This window comes from Mycena indigotica (genome assembly GCF_014461135.1).
Source record: "Mycena indigotica strain 171206Taipei chromosome Unknown Mind.scaff0005, whole genome shotgun sequence".
Lineage (NCBI taxonomy): Eukaryota > Fungi > Basidiomycota > Agaricomycetes > Agaricales > Mycenaceae > Mycena > Mycena indigotica.
In genome coordinates, this window is record NW_023503004.1 from 2,341,228 (window position 1) to 2,353,794 (window position 12,567).

At 44.6% G+C, this 12,567-nt stretch overlaps 2 protein-coding genes across 2 annotated transcripts; both read left to right on the plus strand.

Moving 5' to 3' along the window:
- Positions 1-1,016, plus strand: MIND_00583800 (CxC2 domain-containing protein; the record flags this gene model as incomplete). The annotated part of the gene is made up of 2 exons (XM_037362597.1): positions 1-395; positions 584-1,016. 2 exons carry the CDS (start codon positions 1-3, stop codon positions 1,014-1,016), a joined length of 828 nt encoding a protein of 275 aa, XP_037220518.1.
- A 96-nt stretch (positions 1,017-1,112) lies between these two features.
- On the plus strand, positions 1,113-2,472 carry MIND_00583900 (uncharacterized protein; the record flags this gene model as incomplete). The annotated part of the gene is made up of 2 exons (XM_037362598.1): positions 1,113-2,256; positions 2,300-2,472. 2 exons carry the CDS (start codon positions 1,113-1,115, stop codon positions 2,470-2,472), a joined length of 1,317 nt encoding a protein of 438 aa, XP_037220519.1.
- Between the last annotated feature and the right edge of the window lie 10,095 nt (positions 2,473-12,567).

Genomic DNA, 12,567 nt, shown 5'->3' on the forward strand with positions numbered 1-12,567 from the left:
ATGTCTCGCGAATGGCGCTTCCTGCAAATGCTCAAGCGGAGCGGTAGAGGACACGAGTCTGGAGGAACAGAGAATATACCCGCCGGGGCCTGTGCATTGCTCTGTCCCACCTGTCCGCAGCCGGGGATCAACCTTCCAAGAGACAACAGTTGGCAGGATGCCCCACCGAACGAGCGGTACTTGTATTCGCTCTTCTTGGCTATTGATGCGAACTTCAAGATGAAGAGGAAGCAAGTTTCCTCTGAGGACGCCGATCCGGGTCTCAATCAGGGAGCCGCATTCTTCAGCGATGTGGCTCCATATATGGCCCATGTACAAGAGCATTGGGGACTCGAACAGGAGGTCAGTTTGGACATCGCTTCCTATGACGCGTGGTTGACGATGATAACAGAAAAGTACCTGTGTCTCACATGACGCCGTAAATGAGCCAGATCGCGAGTCGCGCGGTACTGCATCGTCAGGCATTGGCACAGTCGATTGCGCTCGACATAACATGAAGCGGCCGAATGGAGTCGGCGACCTACAGAAGGGCGAACGGCAAGTGGCTTGGCTCAGTTTTGACATCCACTGACTACCATTCTAGGTATATAAACATGGACTATATGCTCCTTAAAAGTCTCTCCCCATCTCCATACGCAAATCTCATCGACATCATTATCTCGTACGATATCGCCTGCCAATGGAGCAAAAATTTGTGGTTCCGTGTCGCTAAGTACCGACCAGAATTGCAGGACGCGGCAAAGCTACCAAGCCGCCGCCGCTACGTCTTCCTGATTCCCAAATTCCATCTCCCTGCTCATATAGAGCGATGCAACATTGACTACTCGTTTGACCTTACACCCAACGTTGGCCGAACAGACGGAGAAGCCCCCGAACGCGGATGGGCAAACGCTAACCCTCTTGCATCAAGTACTCGGGAAATGGGCCCTGGTTCCCGTCGCGATACCATCGACGACCATTTCAACGACTGGAATCACAAGAAATCGGCATGGGCAAATCATTACTCGAAAAAATGAAGGATGCGGTAACGGAGATGGTGGACACAAGGCTGGAATTGGCGGAATTGGAAGCAGTCTTGCCCATCGAGGTGATAGAGACGTGGGGACGAGATCATGACAAAATGGGAGGCAGACTCGACGCAGACAAATCCATTCAATGTGACATCCAAGGTCGAATCACTCCAAGACATACGTGCCCGCTTGAAAAACCTCACTACCACTCCCATTCATCCCCTCCGCTCTGTCCCAGACGCCGACCTTGACATCCACGACGACCTTCATGCTGCCGACTTCATCGCCATGGGTTTGACCCTCGAGGAGCAACGACAGGCTTTGGCCAGTGATGCGGCAAGTCTAGGACTCCACGCAACCGCGTTACAGAAGTCTTCGATAAACGAGAGGGAGGCAAAGCTCCAACGCAAGTTTGTGAGCTGGTTCGACACGCAGACAGGCTTCGCACCCGAAATAACCGCTTTGCGCGCAGCGGAGGAATCTCTCCAAGCCCACAGCGGCCAAATCCAGACCACCCGCGGCTCAGCTCTGTACCGCCTCCAATTGCTGCTCCCCTCCGAGGTCCTTTCGCGTCCCAATTGTCCCCCACGCCAGACTCATGCGCTGTACGAGTTCCATTTGCGGCATGGTCGTGCTCTACATCTGCTGGAGGAGCTGCGACGCTTGCTTTTGGTGCGGACACAAAAGTACAAGGCCAAGGATAAGCACGCAAGCGGCGTTGCTGCCCATACTCGAGCCGGAAAGGCCATCCAAGCGGTAGATGAGAGGATCAGGCGCGTTGCCGACGAGTATCGGCGAATGCGAGCCGCGATGATGAGCTTGAGTGAGGTAGTGGGCGAGCGGGGATGGATAACTGTTCTCAAGGACCTCCAGTCAACGGACGTAAGAGCTATGCCTCGCGCTCTGTTCTCCGACCCTGAACGACATAAACGAAAGCGCAACGATGATACCCCGAAGGAGATGTCGTGGATTTGGAGGATGGGTGTGGGCTCACTTCCAGCAGAGCTCGCTATCGATTCGCTTAGTGCCGGAGCAGCCTCCAGTGAGGAAGCAGCCATAGCGGCCACCAACGAAAGCCTGCGCGTGGAATGGGCAAAGGCTCGGGCTCGGGCAAAGCGATGGGCCGAAGAGGTGGAATTGCTGCAGGAAGAGATGAGACGAGTGCTGGAGTTCTGCTCATGGCGGGCTGGGCGGTGGGGGGAACTGCGGAATGGTCGTCAAGGGGTCGATCCATCTTTGATGTCCGGTCTTCAAGCATATGCCGAGCGGTCAGGCTCATCTGCAGCTAGCGCGTCGTGCTCAGTTCGAGGGCAATTGGAAAGACATCCCTGCATTCGTGGACATGGGTTTACATCAGGTCGCGGACATTCATCGCTCCTCCTCTGCCTCTCGAGAGACGTTGTCTCTGAATGTGGACGATGATGCAGCCTTCCGCCCCGTTCCAGACCGCTCCAGCCTGTGAGTTTTCTTGGCATCAGATAAATTGTTTGATAAAATAACATGTGTACATCTCTATATATGTATTTTGCGAGTTCTCGAGCGAGATTACCTTGTCTTTGGAAGCTTTGCTGCTATGTATGTGGGATGGACTGCAGGGCCAAGTAGGCGACGACTGCCTGCGAGTCAGCGGAGAAGCTTCGGCATTTGCATTGTCAACGTCGTGTCAACGCCATGTCAACGACATGTCAACGACATCCATCATATGATGATTGTCAGGCAACAGCCGGGGCGGCGGGCAGGTAACGGCGGGGGAGAAGGCGGGGGGGAGAACGAGGAGGCGGGGGAGAAGGGGGGGGAGAACGAGGAGGCGGGGAGAATTCAGGAAGAAGGCGAGAAGAAGGCGGGGTCGTCAGACGCGCGGGCCGTAAAAGCCGGGCGGCGTGATTGCTGGGCGGGACAGCATATAGCCGGAGGCGAGCGGCGGGGCCTAGGGAGGCGGGCGGGGGGACCAGGAAAAGCTGGAATGGACAGGTATAGGTGGACTGGGAAGCGTAGCGGGAGCACCGGTGGTCGTCGGACGGGTGGGCGGGAAAAGGCGGGGGTCGGGGCCGAGAGTAGCCGGGCGGCGGACCCGGCGGGCGGGGGACCCGGAGGCGGGCGGGCGGGCGAGGGACCCGGAGGTGGACGGGCGGGAGTTCCATATTGGGCTTGCAGCTGATTTAGTTGATGGCCAAATTGATGGGTTGCTCGTCGTCGCGCTGCGCGGCGAGGGACGCAGGGTAGCCGTTGTCGCTGGCACCGTCGTGGGTCGCGGCCCAGCCCAAGGATTTTTTAAAAAAGGCAGACTCTTATTCAGTGGGACTTTTTTAAAAAGCTTCGCGTCGGTCATCACACTCATTTTTTAAAAGATTCCCCGCCATCTGGTGGTTACATGATGAGAGTGATCAAGGCTCTGTTCTTCAACTCCAGTTGCGACATTCCAGATCTTGACTGTCCTGTCATGAGAGCCAGAAACCACCTTTGTGCCATCTGGAGAGAATGCAACAGATGTTATATAATGAAAGTTGCAATTCATGCTATGCTCTTCTGATGCAGTTGCTATATTCCAGATTTTGATTGTTTGATCAGCACAGCCAGAAACCACATTTGTGCCATCTGGGGAAAATGCAACAGATGTTGCATGACAGGAGTTGATATTGATGCTTTGCTCTTCTGATCCAGTAGCTACATTCCAGATTTTGATTGTTTGATCACTAGAGCCAGAAACTATGTTTGTGCCATCTGGGGAGAATGCTACAGACCATACTTGATCAGAGTGGCCATTGAAGCTCTGTTCTTCTGCTCCTGTAGCTATATTCCAGATTTTAACTCTTTTGTCACAAGAGCCAGAAACCACCTTCATGCTATCCGGAGAGAATGCAACAGATGTTACATAGTCAGAGTGGCCCCCAAAGCTCTGCTCTTCTACTCCTGTAGCTGCATTCCAGATCTTGACTGTTTTGTCATGAGAGCCAGAAACCACTTTTGTGGTATCTGGGGAGAATGCAACAGATGTTACATAATCAGAGTGGTCATTCAGCCTCTGCTCTTCTGCTCCTGTAGCTGCATTCCAGATCCTGACTGTTTTATCATAAGAGCCAGAAACAACTGTTATGCCATCTGGTGAGAATGCTACTGCTGTAATATAGTTCTTGTGACCTTCTATATTTACCAAGAGGTTATTCAGAACCACCTTCTCACAGTTTACTCTGACCAGCTGGGGAAAATATTGTTCCCAAACACAACTCCCTCTCCTCCTCCCTAATTCTGCTGCTAAACCAGTTATATATAAATGTGGGGTTGATAAGACCCCTGGGCCATTTATATAGTATGTCCATAAAGATTGGGCCCTGTATAAGTAATTCTTTATTATATCTGTTCCCTGGGTCTAAAGCTTTTGTTAACATTGCACTTCTTGAACTTTCTCAATAACTACCTTATATATCCAGCTTAGTGCCTGTTCAAGTGCCATTCGACAGTCCCCCTTTGTCAAACTCATAGTCTCCATCCAAAATAATATCTTGATCTCTACAAATCTCTGTAAACACTGAAGAATTTCCAGTACTCTTGGATTATCATGTCTGATAGAGTTCAAATGTGCACCCCAGTTTTGGCAAGAGTATCTTAGCTGAACTCCTATCTTGTCCTCAATTCTTGACTGCAAGTTCATATCCTCTTCATCTGTTTGGTATGATGATTGTAACACCTGTTTAGCCCACAAAACACTGTGAGTTATCAGTGGTAACCCGCCGGGGTGCCATTGACAAGGCTCAGTATTTTCAGAACATCCCCTGAGGTGAATAATTGCTAGGGAGAGGGGTGAATAAAGTTGAGCTCTAAGGCAAAATTCGCACTAAGTCCAGTATATAAGGGGTGAATAAAGGTGAATAATACAATATAGGTCATCCAGACCAAGTCTCCCGGAGTCACACTACGTGACAGGTGACACGGCGCCCTAAAAAGGAACTTTAGTCAATAGAGATTAGAGTTAGTAGTTTTAGTGACTATGTCATATGGTTATATACTATAACATAGAGTGATACATATGAGAAATTTCCAAAAAAGGAAATTTCCACAATCATTGCAGAATGTCACAAATTGTCACAAAATGACAGTTCTCTATTTTGACTATACAAACAACTTTCATTATGTGATGTATAGTGGCAGCTGAATAGTATCAGAACTGTCCAATCACTAGATGATGTTCAACTGATGGGCTTCTATTTCTATAACTACTTGATATAAATACATGATTTCAGTACTACCAGGAAGGCCTTTCAGAGTATCATTACTTGAACATGGCATTTAATCACCATCATATGATATAATCACTCTACTGACCATTTATTCACATGAAAGAGGATATGTGGGTGCTTAAAGTGATAAGACTGCTGACTTGAACCTTCAGATACCCTAAGCCAATGTTTGACTATGTCTACTTCCAATCCAAACTGAATTGGGCACTAAAAATGCAAGGCATTCTCTCATCAGTGGCATTTGATTTTCATCAACTTTGGAAGATAGGCTTAGATCTCCAGCTGGCCTCAGTGGATAAAGCTGGAGGAGAGCTCATTTGAAAGGTATATTATCCTACTCCTATTTAGCCTAATGTTCCATATCATCTGTGACCTATTACCTTGATCTATTTAGTGCCAAGCATGTGTAAACACTAAGTTAAGGAGTATTTTGCTGATATCCTGGGACCCTATGCATGGAATCTCATGATCTAAGGTGATATGATATCACAGGATAGTCCATTATAATTCCACCCATTAGTGATGCTGTAGCATGTATTAGGATGAGTCAATTGTTGGAGACCTTAGGTGCCACATAACCCAGGATGGAGATATGCCAGAGAGGCAGGGGCACCACTTTATGGGAGGTGGATCATACCCCTACCATTGAATATACTGAAATTCCTCAGACTTCCACAGGCCATACTATGGTGAACCCATCATTTTGGGAATAGATAACACTGATAATGCTACTGTGAGAGATCCATCATAGCTATGAGGTTGATTCAAGTACTGGACAGGTTCATTTGAAGGTGTATACCATCCTACAATCAAGTCTTGGATCATACTTGAAATTATTTTCTGACCAGTTGTAATAGCGAAGACACTCTCTTCTGCTCTATAGGTACCTACCCTCTCTTTAGCTACCTTCTGCAACACATGCCATAACCCCAACCAATTTCAGTACAGGGTCCTAGTATATATCCCAATACCCCAATACATGCATCTCAATGTCCAATACTCAGTCTATAGACCCCACTATTCATGTAAACTAGTTTTGCATCTAACCTGCAGTTGATTGTCTGCCTCATTTCACCATTCAGGTATGTACAATCATCAATCAGAGTAGGTAGGTATGTGTATATACCTCATTGACTGAACTTGACTTATTTTGATCCACAATCAACTAGCAGATCATAACTGTATTGTTAATATCTTGTGACAGAGCAGTAATATGTAGAATGGAGAATAACAGGAGATTTCAAGAATAAAACATCATGGGAGGCATACCATCTCTCAGGGCAACCCCTCCTCTACTTCCTACCTTTATCTCATTGGAGATTCCTTACCTCTGAGTGAGTTATTGGGAGATTGAACTAATAGGATATGAGCCATATAGACAGGTATATAGGGTGCCTAAAAATATGAGTGGCTTGTAGGGCTATCAGGAATGTCCATCTAACCATAGCAAAACTGACCCCATGGTCATCTATGCATTTCCTACCCAGATATCAGGTCATCATTATACCTGGTCAAATTTGAGGTAGAAAAACTACAGAAAAGTGATATAACAGTATATTCTAAAGGCATGGGACTATGGTCATATCAGATTATATTAAGACAATATTACCACCTACCTACTAGTGAAATAATAATGTGAATCCATAGAGAACTGCCAGAGATATAGCCAGATCAAAATGTCTGATAGATAATCATGAGGCAGTATGGGTATGCTGATGACATGGTATTGATGGGGATATTGACCCTCTCATTCAAGTATCCTTAGTAATACTTCAATTAGCTCTGTAGCTACTCTAGTTATTGAGATATTATCTCATCAGTTGTAGATCAGCTAGTGATTGGCGTGTGCTGGCACAACTATTCAGCTGCTACTATACATCACTTAATGAAAGTTGTTTGTATAGATAGAGAACTATCATTTTGTGACAATTCTCTGACGATTGGACTATTAAATGGTGAAATTTTCCTTTTTTGGAAATCTGGTATACTTGTCACTCTATACAACTGTGAAAAGGCATTGCGCAGCCACTGAAACATCAGTTCCAATGCCTATTGATAAAATTTCCTTCTGGGACCATGTGTCACACATGTCACATAACAGGACTTCTGGGGACTTGGTCATTGTATTATTCACCTTTATTCACCCCTTACATACTGGACTTAGTACGAATTTTGCCTTAGAGCTCAACTTTATTCACCCCTCTCCCCAGCAATTATTCACCTCAGGGGATGTTCTGAAAATACTGAGCCTTGTCAATGGCACCCCGGCGGGTTACCACTGATAACTCACAGTATTCTGTGGGCTAAACAGGTGGATTGTAAATCACAAATATTGAACTTTAGATCCTTGTCCAATATTTCAATTGCTGCACAAGTTGTGTTGACAAAGTAGTCATTTGCCTCCTCCATATATTGGGATCTTGCCCATTGAATAACAAAGTCATCAAAAGACTTGTGATATGAATAAATTCGACAATCTACTTCTGAGATGTATAACACAGCATTAAAAGCCATAATACTGTGCTCTATAGCTTTCTCATCTGGCTTATTTGAAGTGCTCTGCATTATCAGTGGAGCAAGAGATTTGATAGTATGTGGTTGGCGGGATGACACTATAGCATATAGTATATGCCTTCGCTGAACCATTTTCCAGACATCTATTGGCAGTCCTTCGGCAATGATATATTTGTATAGGGAGACAGTTTGGAGCCCTTCTCCTTCATTTATATGAGCTAGTTGCCTATCATGATATAACTTGATCATTCTCTTATGCTGTCACACCGGATTTAGTAAAATATCCCTTGAAGTAGAAACTGTTCTAGATTCTGGTAGAATCTAGAACCAAATCAACCTGTGTAGATTTGCCCAGAATATACTTTTTGGAAACTGAGATTGATTTTGGTCAAATATATACTAGTTTTAGCAAGTCTGAAGTGAAAAGTATCTATGGCACTGAAACTGTGCCTGAAATGGTTCATATCTGCATGCATATATTTGGTCATGATATCACGCGCATCAAATGTGGCGAAACTGTCAGTGAAATAAAGGATTTCACTGACAGTTTCAGCATGGATGATACAAAGGAAATCAGCAGTGGAGAAATGCACATAGATTCTCTTTGTTTCTATTTGCATTTCTCCACTGCTGAAACTGTAGGTTTACAGTACAATGAAATCATTGTTGAAATCTCAAATTTATTCATGTCAGAAATTGTGATTAAAACTGTCAGTATATACATTGGAGAAATTGTAAGAGATATTGTATGTATATCAGTGACTTGAGGGTCAACCCTCAAGTTAACCCTCAAGTCAACCCCAAGGGTCTGACCTCCGGGTAGACCCTACAAGTTCAGTCTCCAGCTACATATTCAAACACATAATTAGTGTCAATAGGATAACAACTTTGTAATGACTTTACACAAACTTTCTAATAAATGTTACCAGATTGTAGGAACCCTTAATACATGTTACTATTCAGTTTAGACTTATGTTTCAAAGTCAATGGTTGAGTCAGAAAATGCAAATTACTGACCCAACCCTGAGTTTTCAAAACAGTGGTAGGGCCATATCTCAATGAGTTCTTATCCGTTCTCAACATGTTATATATGAGCAGGAAGGTATTCAATAGGCCTACAAACTGGTATTCAACATAAAGTTCATGGCATACAAAATCACAGACTTTATTACAAAATATATTTTGACTATTAGATTGTTAACCCAATTACTTAATGGTTTCTAGACTGTTCATTAAAAGTTAGATATAGTCAGAAAGGTATTTCAAAGTTCTACAAACTTGATTTCAACCCTGATATGGTTGATTACAAAACCACAGACTTTCACTACAAGTCAAGGTTTATTGAATTAACTTCAAAATTCAAAGTCAACCAAATGACTCCATATTGTATATGGTAGTAGAGCTTCATTGATTGAGTAAGTATTCAGTTCAAACTTATTCAAAATTTATAATCATTGACTCACAGAAGGTGAAATACTCACAAAATATCAACTTTGTTACTTTAGGGCTAGCCTGGCTCAAATAGTATTAGCACTAAATCCCTCTTCCCGTTTACTGCTTACCACTTGTAGGGTCTTACCACTTGTAGGATGGAGCACAGGTATAGCTCTGAGTCTGCTTAACTTGACTCAGACCCTGACTCTGACTCTGACTCTGACTCTGACTCTGACCCAGACCCAGACCCTGACCCTGACTGTCACAGATAAGACCTGGCCTGTCCGCTCCGGCACTGGTGTCGGGCCATCACGAGCCTGCAACATACAGCACGTGACAACGGGGAACGGGTGCCCCAGTTGGAGGAACGCACATGTGGGAAGCACGTGACCAAGAACAACATGTCGAGCCGTTGCCGAGCCCAACCCAACACCAGGGGACTGGGGGGGAGTGCTAGGAGGTTATGTAGAAGTAGCGCCTGGCCCACAAGAGATATATGATCGTCCCCTCTGTGGCCAGGAATAAGGGCGAGGAGGAGCAGGAGAGGCTAGGGTGTCCGATCACCCCTTTGCGGGCCTGCGTATATAAGGCGCAATAGTGTACTATGTACTCTATTGCTTACATTGTCTATAAAGTACCGCTTCTCTCCGTGCAAGGAGGAATCACCAACTCATCAGGCCTGACATGACCCGATTCAAACCTTTGACTACCAACAGCGACAAGGGACCAAGCTGATCACCCCTCAGCAGGGCCACATATATAAGGTGTGATAGTATACACCATACTCCATTGCTTAGATCACCTATTATACTACCTCATCCTATGCAAGGAGGCATCACCAAGTTGACACCGACTCATTGGGCCTTGTCGACATGACCTGACCCTGACACTGACACCTACTTAAATTGGCCCTTTTGGTTTGATTTGAACCTGCCCACCGTACTTGTGGGCCTGACAATTCATCTATTCTGTTCCAGGCACTTGTTTCTCAAGAGGAGTCTTGCACAGCCCAACCTGAACCCTGACAGTCAGGGTCAAGGTCAGTATCAGGCTTCAGGTCAGGCCGTGCAAGGTCTTCTCCTATGAGTGCGTGCCCGGAACAGAACAGACAAATCGTCGGGCCCGCAAGCAGGGTAGATCGAAACCAAAAGGGCCTGCTCTTGGCCTCTCCTGCTCCTCCTATATCCCTGTCTCTGGCTGCAAAGATGATTGCACATCCCTTGTAGGCCAGACACTGCTCCTAACATCCTAGCACTCCTTCCTGTTCCTCCGTGCTGCAAGTTGGGCTTAGCGTCAGGCCCAACACATCTTTCCTGGTCATGTGCTTCCTATATGTGCATTTCCCTCTACTGGGGTGTCTGTTCCTGTCATCACATCCTGTGTGTTATGGGCCCTTGGTAGACTGATACTAGTGCCTGAGAGAACAGGCCAGGTCTTATCTGTGACACTAACCCTACTTAACCCTGACCCTACTGGGTAAGGTTGACCAGGTTAACACTCATATCATATTTGATACAATTCAAAAAGTTCAAATCATCATTGTTATATAATACAATTAGTATTTATGAGCCTTCTTGTGTTCCATCCTGGTCCTCTTCATTGTCCACATTTTACTCTTCCCTAGACAGCATGAGTGGGGGGTTGAAGTGGCAGGGTTTCATGTTAGAATGCACAAAGGAACTGAGAGAGGTATATACTTACCTCATTCGTCATATGCATATCTATGTATACAAGATGAGGGTAGAGTACAAGTCAGGTAGGGCTTGTCATGATCAGAGTCAGGGGCAGGATATACAAATCAGGGTCAGGGTTAGTATACCCTGACCCTGACCCTGAGACCCTGACCCATGCTCTACCTCACCAACTTCTGAACCTGGCCAAACATGGACCCTTTCAAGATCAACTAGAAAGGGGCAATAGGCAGTTGTAATTTAACAATTGACTATCTGAATCTCATTTTTATAATTGTTTTTTTGAAAAATCAAGTCACTTATGTGACTTAACATATCATAATTAGTGAACTGCATTGATCATACTCTAGATTTTGAGAGATATGCTACATATACTATATCTGGCACAAGATAATATAGCAAAACATATAAATTATTGTTCTAAACATGTTTTCTGCTTCCATATCTGTGACCTGTAGGTCAACCTAGACCTGGTTGGACCTATACCCAGAAGGGGCAGGGTTTGTTAAGGTCAGGGTCTGCCTTTCAAGACTCAGACCCAGCAGCCCTTTATCTGTAACAGTCAGGGTCTGGGTCAGGGTCAGGGTCTGGGTCAGAGTCAGAGTCAGAGTCAGAGTCAGAGTCAGAGTCAGAGCTATACCTGTGCTCCATCCTACAAGTGGTAAGACCCTACAAGTGGTAAGCAGTAAACGGGAAGAGGGATTTAGTGCTAATACTATTTGAGCCAGGCTAGCCCTAAAGTAACAAAGTTGATATTTTGTGAGTATTTCACCTTCTGTGAGTCAATGATTATAAATTTTGAATAAGTTTGAACTGAATACTTACTCAATCAATGAAGCTCTACTACCATATACAATATGGAGTCATTTGGTTGACTTTGAATTTTGAAGTTAATTCAATAAACCTTGACTTGTAGTGAAAGTCTGTGGTTTTGTAATCAACCATATCAGGGTTGAAATCAAGTTTGTAGAACTTTGAAATACCTTTCTGACTATATCTAACTTTTAATGAACAGTCTAGAAACCATTAAGTAATTGGGTTAACAATCTAATAGTCAAAATATATTTTGTAATAAAGTCTGTGATTTTGTATGCCATGAACTTTATGTTGAATACCAGTTTGTAGGCCTATTGAATACCTTCCTGCTCATATATAACATGTTGAGAACGGATAAGAACTCATTGAGATATGGCCCTACCACTGTTTTGAAAACTCAGGGTTGGGTCAGTAATTTGCATTTTCTGACTCAACCATTGACTTTGAAACATAAGTCTAAACTGAATAGTAACATGTATTAAGGGTTCCTACAATCTGGTAACATTTATTAGAAAGTTTGTGTAAAGTCATTACAAAGTTGTTATCCTATTGACACTAATTATGTGTTTGAATATGTAGCTGGAGACTGAACTTGTAGGGTCTACCCGGAGGTCAGACCCTTGGGGTTGACTTGAGGGTTAACTTGAGGGTTGACCCTCAAGTCACTGATATACATACAATATCTCTTACAATTTCTCCAATGTATATACTGACAGTTTTAATCACAATTTCTGACATGAATAAATTTGAGATTTCAACAATGATTTCATTGTACTGTAAACCTACAGTTTCAGCAGTGGAGAAATGCAAATAGAAACAAAGAGAATCTATGTGCATTTCTCCACTGCTGATTTCCTTTGTATCATC